Source organism: Ascaphus truei, unplaced genomic scaffold, assembly GCF_040206685.1.
Source record: "Ascaphus truei isolate aAscTru1 unplaced genomic scaffold, aAscTru1.hap1 HAP1_SCAFFOLD_464, whole genome shotgun sequence".
In the NCBI taxonomy this organism is placed as follows: Eukaryota; Metazoa; Chordata; class Amphibia; order Anura; family Ascaphidae; genus Ascaphus; species Ascaphus truei.
In genome coordinates, this window is record NW_027456795.1 from 69458 (window position 1) to 77076 (window position 7619).

Consider the following 7619-nt stretch of genomic DNA (forward strand, 5'->3'; position numbering starts at 1 on the left):
CCAGCGGGGATTGTGGCCATTGTTTTGAATCAGCCTTACTGGAGTGGGTTGGTGCTATGTCACTTGCGTGAGCGAGCCAGTGGGTTCAATAACAGTGGCTACATCTGCATATCCACACTAAATGAACACTGGTAGCCACAGCTATGCTGAAAATCATATACAAAATGTAAAAACCTTAATTGTTTGAAGCTCTACTAGCGCCGAGTATGAAATATACATGACACGTAGTGCCTTTAATGTGTTTTTTCTCAAGATAAATTGATGCAATAGGATCCCATTAGCCAGTGAGGTTTTGAGGGAGAATGTGGTAAATTGTTTCATATTGTATTGGGTCAAAGGAACATTTTTCATGGAGAAAGGAGAAAAAAAAGGGGGATATTTTCAGCAAACATTAACAAAGTTTCCCTCATAAATAGAAAGAGAGGGTCACTGTGAATGGGATTCTAACAAATTCATCTGCAAAAAGCCAAAAGTGTTATTATAACTTCTTTTTAATCGATGCCCTTAACTTTGACAACACCAGGACATTTCAGTTTGTTGTTTGAAATTTTCAGAAGCGAATCATAGCTGTTCTTATGCTTTACATATAGTAATAACACCAGAGACAGCAGTCTAATAGTAATGTTGCTAGGTATATAATAAACTACTTTTTGAGTAACGCTACTTTCTTGACAAATGTATAGTTCCATTTTCTTTTGATAGAATAATGGATTTATTTTAGCAAGCTTCTCTCCTTTTCTACTTTCTACGTTTACATATTGTATAGGTCTACATCTTTCGGAAATTTGAATAAAATAGCTTTTCCACAATTTTTAATAAATATATAATGTATGCCCTGGAACTATTACTTTTTTTAAACCCACTTTTACCACTGGATAGGACATTTGCAGTGATCTTGTGAATTATTTTGATGCCACAGCACTCTATAGTTTTCTGTGTTCAATACATACTATTAATGTATGTTTATCTTATACGTGGCACAAGCAGTTATCCCCACTCCATCTTCATACAAGTGAACAGTGATATCTTCAGCAAAACGGCAGGTACCACTTAGTAATTCTGGCCAACAATAACGCCATCATGGCCTAAATCGGCTGTAGACCTTGTTGCCATGCATTTTGTTATACTTTGTGATAAGTTCTAGTTTACTATGGCCAAGTGTCATTCTTTTGCTCTTTTTATCCCCATATTTCTCATCTGTTGAAGTATCCTCCTTATCTTCTGAAACAGCACAATCCAAAGCCTTATTTAGAGGTGCATCTCCTTTCATTCTGTAAGAGGTCTCGTTTTCTTGTTGCTGAGGCTTATTCTCAAAAATGTCCCCTAATCTTAATTTATGATGAGAAGAGGTTTGTGTGACGTGCTTGCCATTGAGGACAGGCGTGGACTGTGATAACAGAGATTTCTGCATACTCGAAAAATTATTTAGCCCTGTGTTAGGATCTGACTGCCTCCGTTGATCATTGAATATATCTACACCTGGTTTATTCCTCTCTACAATTGCTGGTTTGCTGACATACTTATCTTTGTTAATAACAGTTAATGCCTGGTTTTTAGTAAAAGGAGATGTCTGAACACTTGATTGACTACCAGAACTAGAATTACTGTCAGAGGGTATGGAGCGTTCAGGAACTGGTGGAGGTAGTTGGGGAGATTTTGTTGCCAACCATCTGTTCCGTGAGAGATTTTGTACAAATGAATTATTACTTCCATTTTCCAGGTCACTGAAGTAGTGAGGTATTTGTGAATCTGCATATAAGCATCGGAATTCTCTCTCGAAATCTTCAACTATTCTTCCTTTGAAGTATGTCACCATGTTGCTGTGGACATGACTTGAAAGCCAATTGTAACTGAAACAAAGAGAATACATATATACATGTAAAACAGGTGAGCGGGCGAGAGAGTGGAGTGTGTGAGAGTGAGACAGGAGGAAAGAACTGGGGGAAGAGGGAGAGGTAATGAGAGTAAGAGAGTGGGGAAGAGAGAGGAGAGGGGGTAACGAGAGTAAGAGAGTGGGGGAGAGAGAGTGAGACAGAGATGGGAAGAGGGGGTGGAGTGAGAGATGGCAGGAGAGAGAGAGGGAGGGGAGAGAGAGACATGAGAATGGGGGAAGGATTAGGGGAGGGAGAGGGGGAAGAGAGGAGGGGGAGAGAAAGAGGGGGAAGAATAAGAGAGAGATGGAGGGAATAAGAGAGAAGGGGAGAGGGGTGAATAAGAGAGAAGGGGAGAGGGGTGAGGGACTGAAAAAGAGGAGGGAGGGAGAGTGGGAAAGCGAGAGAGACATGTGTGATAGCGATAGAGGGGGAGTGTGGGAGAAATAAGGGACCTGTCAACTGTCACTGAGTTTCTGAGAGTCTCAGTGACATTAGGACAGTCTTACTGGTTTTTAGACTGATTTCAGCCCTTGGACGTTGATATATCTAGTAGACTAAGAAATAAGGACACATCCCTCTCTCGCCTCCAACAGCTCAAATGGGCACATCTCAGCAAGATTTTCGGCTATGACTTTCCAAGCGATATTGCATACAATATTCATTAATCATGCATGCAAATGCAGTGTGCCATTTTTTGCACCATAGATAATTCTTAAGGAATATAGTGCACGTTTTTAGAATGTCAAATTATATTCCATTTTACGATGATTGTGCATTGGTAATATCAAAGTCTAATCAATAGGCCTCATAGAATTGAATAAACACAGCAGGGTAATATTTTGGAATACGAAATAGGCTGAGTGTATTCAGAATTATATAAACATATACAAGTAACGTACAATAAATTCCATCCCTGAAAAAATCAAACAATCTCACTTTGGTTCATGAGGAACAGGGAGATAAAGTGACTTGTCCAAGGTCAGAAGGAGCTGCAGGCCCGCCGACTGGGGGATAGCACAGGGACATGGGGCCCGGACCCGGCAGAGGAGGAGGGGAGAGTGAGAGAGAAGTGGGGTGAGAGAGAGAAGGGGGAAGGAGAGAGAGGCGAAAAAGAGAGAGGGGGGAAATGAGATAGAGTAGGGGAGAGAGGAAAGAGAGGGCTGAGATAGAGCCGAGGGAGAGTGAGAGAGAGAGGGGAAGGAGAGAGAGAGGGGGGAAAAAGAGAGAGGGGGCAGAGTGAGAGAAGGGGTAGAGTTAGAGGAGGAGAGAGAGGGAAGAGCAAGAGAATGGAGGTGGGAGATAGTGAGAGATAGGGAAGGAGAGAGACAGAATGCGAGAGAGGCCGTATCACCTAGCTACTTCATATTGCTATGCAACCTTATTCTCTAGTCATAGCTTTTTTTCCATCTGTCAAAACATTCCCAAAGCTACATGAGTGTCTTTTTGTTTATATTCTGTTGTTTCTATGACAATTTCTTGCAGTTATTCAAATGTAATCCTGTTGTTTTGGACACTGGTACGTCAGAAAGGGTTAGTTTATATTAAAATTAGGGATCAAGTCTCAACAAGCAGTTTCTGAAGGAACTACCCAAACCCAAAAACGAGCGAGAATATACTCGGGATATATAACCAGAGACAAAAGATAAGAAAAGAGAAATAGCGCAATATGTTTCAAACAGGGTAATACAAAATAAATCATACATAATAAAAAGTAGGGTCAGAGCACTTACAGAAGCAGAAATCCAAAAACTGTTTTATACTATGTTTGCTTCTCTTTAATAAAACTATTCGGAGAGACACAATTGATTTGTTTACTATGGAGGAGAATCTCCCGGGAATCCCATCTCATCATTTCATTTTTGGATTAAATCCATAAACACTTGAATACCATCTGTACCATGTGAGTGGGTCTTCCACCTCCCCCCCCCCCCCCCCGATCTCTTTGCCCCACATCTTTATAGAGCTACTACATATTGCACTATATATTTTTGTCATGTGTATATATCCTGAAATGTACATATCAGGGATCTTTCAGGAGATAGAGAGGGGAAAAAGAGAGGGGGGGGCAGAGTGAGAGAAGGGGTAGAGCTAAAGGAGGAGAGAGGGGAAGAGCAAGAGAAAGGAGGTGGGAGATAGTGAGAGATAGGGAAGGAGAGAGACAGGATGCGAGAGAGGCTACTTCAAAGCCAGTGTCATTGTTTTCAAAGTTAGTGCCTTTACTCACGGAGCCACTCCTTCAGCCACAAAATTGAACCCTTTTCTGGATATAGCTAAGTTTTGTGGCTGAGGCACAGAGGGATAAAGTGACTTGCCCAAGGACACAGAAGCGGACACTGAGATCCGAATCTGGGTGGCTAACTTCAAATGCAGTGTTCATACAGTCCATCAAAAGTTTTCAACAAGTTAATGTAATGCACACCTCTCACCCTGATGAAGGCCTTTACGGCTGAAACGTTTTTTTTTCTATATGTAAAAGAAACACTATCGTATATTGAAAATATAGCTTGCAGTGCCTGGAGATCTATTCAACTATACTAATGCTCTCACCGTATCACCTAGCTACATCATATTGCGATGCAACCTTATTCTCCAGTCATAGCTTTTTTTGCTCTTTGCCCCACATCTTTATAGCGCTACTACATATTGCACTATATATTTTTGTCATGTGTATATACCCTGAAATGTACACATCAGGGATCTTTCATCAAGAAAAATCCAAGATTTCTGCTCTTCTGAGTGCATGGACCCAACTTTTTATTTATTTTTTATTACCCTGTGTGAAACATATTGCACTGTTTCTCTTTTGTCTCTTATATAGTCTGAGTACATTTGCACTCCTGTTTGGTTTGGATTTTATGATTAGACACTTCTGGGTAAGTCTCTGTGTAGAGCAGCACTGCATTCGGGTTGACATTTGCATGCAATTTTTTTTTTTTCACGAGTAACCTTAAAATTGTGGATTGATCTCACTTGCACTTCTTTTTTGCACATTCACTAAAGGGAATACTTAGTCACAATTCGGGAAAATCCCATTGATTTCAATGCAATTCCTTTTCTGTGGTCATAATGGTAGTATTTGTTGCCCTGACTTTGCAGGGTAGGGGGAGGGAGGGAGGGAGAGGGAGGGGGAAGGGGGCGAGGGATATGCAGAGAGAGAGGGAAGAGGAGAGAGGGGAGAGAGGAAGAGTAAGAGAATGATTGAATGAGGTAGGGAGAGAGTGAGAAAGAGGAGCAGGATAGTGAGAGAGAGAAGGAAGGAGAGAGGGGAGAGATAGTGAAAGACAAGGGTTGAGAGAGAAAAAGGGAAAGGAATAAGAGGGAGGGAATAAGAGAGAGCTGGAGAGGAGGGAATAAGAGAGACTGGGAGAGGGGGAATAAGGGAGAGCAGGAGGGAATAAGAGAGTCTGGGAGAGGGGGAGATAAGAGACATGGGGAGGGGGAGTGACTGACTGCCCTGAGGAGCTGATACCAGGTTATTTGAATTCATATTCAGGCTGTTGTTTTGGGTCCTGGTACGTCAGAAACGGTTTGTTTATATTCAAATTAGGGATCAAGTCTAGCAGTTTCTAATTGGACTACATACTGAAAAACCAGTGCGAAAAATCCCACTATATTTATCAAAGGGAAAAATCCCATTGATTTCAGTGCAATTCCTTTCCCGTGATAAATATGGTAGTGTTTGTTGCCCTGACCTTGCAGGGGACTTCACCCCCAAAGGGTATTAAGAAATACAATTTTTTCATTTGAGCAGTGTGATTTTCTGCCTTTAAACTATGTTTAATCCCATTCGCTGCTTTGCCCTGTCACAGTAACTTATGACAAGATATAAGGAACACCAAATATCTGGGTTGAACTGAACGAGGCTTAGATATAATAAAATATATTTATTCCTTAAAAAGGTGAACACAGCAATATAGTACAATTAACAGGCAAGAAGGTAACACTTACTCAGGGTTGGGGAATGGAGAAGTATCAGCTAGCAATTCTCCAGCAATCCGGTGACAATCAAGATGAGATCAGAAGAACCACAAAAACTGTAGGGTTGACACAGTTTATATATCTTAGTAACCCTATTCTTAACATTGAATACAGACTATTGGTGAACAATTATCTGTATCCAATCCCTAACGTGGAAACACAGTTTAACCCATACCCCCCAGCTAGTTAGCCCATGGGTACTGGGACTCTGAGGGTCTTATTTCTGTAGCCCCATAATTAAATCAGGGGCAACGACCAGTCTACCAGATGAAGTATCTGGCAGGATCTTCATTGTTTGTAGGTGTAGATATAACACTTACAAACCACTCCAGTTTGATGGTTCTCCGCCCTCAAGTAAACAGTTAGAGTGGCAGAGTCTTTTGATCAGTACTTGGTTCCTAGTGTAAACAATCAGGGCAGTTAACTTTTGATCACAGGGCTTATGCTAAATCATCCGCCTGCCCTTCCTGACCTATTAGCATAGCAGATGGAGTCTGCATTTTCAGAGCTGATCCAAAATACCATATACACTTTAATATCTTCACATATTAATACGTTCCATTATGGTGGGCCCAGTGGGTCGAAATTTGCCAGTTTTTAATACCTACAGTGACTCAACATATTGGCCAAATTTCAACTCTCTGCGACCTCCAGAACCAGAGATACAGAAATGCACTTTACAACATTTTTAAAATACAGGATTATAATGAAACATGGGAACAGGGGAACATAGATTTTCCTGACATGACAAGGTGTAAGCCACATTCCTGGACCACAGTCCAGTTAACCCCTTGCCTCCCTGGTGATGTCAGGGGGTGGCCATATGGGGTGCAGCCCCTTTAATACCGGGCCAACCCCCCTCTCCCTCTACATGCCCCTTTCTAATGAACGCGAGAATAAACTTCTCCATCACAAGGAAGACGGCTTCAAAGCCCATTCATCAGTCACCTGTTTGTAACTTAACAAATGAAATAAAATGTGTCTAACTACTGTACCTCTGATTGCAGCTATAGTAACCTTTCTTGTAAACTATACATTATTCATTTGTAACCTTATGAACCAGGACATCTGCCTGCAAACATTAGCATGTGCACTTCAGTCTTATCTCATCTTTAAGGAGAGTAAGGCTGAGTCCCCGCTGGCGCTGAGCGCGCTCATGCTTAGAGCATGAGCACTGGGTGTCCTGCAACTTGCGGTCGGGCGCACGGGGGGGAGGAGGGAGGTGGCGCATTGCGGGCTATCGAGCAAGCGGGAAAGTTTTAAAAATGTGTGTACTAAAGCACCGCGTGAACGGGAACATGCATATAAATATATATAAGAACAGAAATGATAGACAGCACTCACGGTCAGATAGAAAAAACCAGTATAGCTAATGCAGGGTGCAAAGGAACATAAGAAGGACCCAAGATCCTCATACATAATAACCAACAAAGCTAATAGTTCCAGCACGCTCTGACTATAGGAAAAGTAGCAACAAGTGTGAAATGCCAAATCAAATGAATATTTAATAAATGCACAAGTTAATATATTTATATGCATGTAACTGCGCCAAGGTCAGCGAGCTCAGCAAGCTCAGCGCCAGCGGGGACTCAGCCTGAGAGAGAGGGGCAATGAGGTGGGGAGGGAGAGAGAGAGAGGAGGGAGATGAGAGGGAGGGGGGAGTGAGAGAATGTGGGAGGGAGGGAGAGAGTGAGGGAGAAAATGGCTACGGCCCCAGTGGTCATGGCTGCACGCGCGCCGGAGCATCTGGCGACTCGTGTACCCGTT

At 42.2% G+C, this 7619-nt stretch overlaps 1 protein-coding gene across 1 annotated transcript in view; it reads right to left on the reverse strand.

The window, feature by feature from the left end:
* Positions 1-473: 473 nt before the first annotated feature.
* LOC142484914 (protein FAM83C-like) overlaps positions 474-7619 on the reverse strand; it is a 33069-nt gene continuing 25923 nt past the window's right edge. Inside the window, exon 4 of the mRNA XM_075584161.1 lies at positions 474-1850. Within this exon, the coding sequence (XP_075440276.1) occupies positions 1079-1850 (772 nt within the window). The 3' untranslated portion in view covers positions 474-1078. The remainder of the gene's footprint in view (positions 1851-7619) is intronic.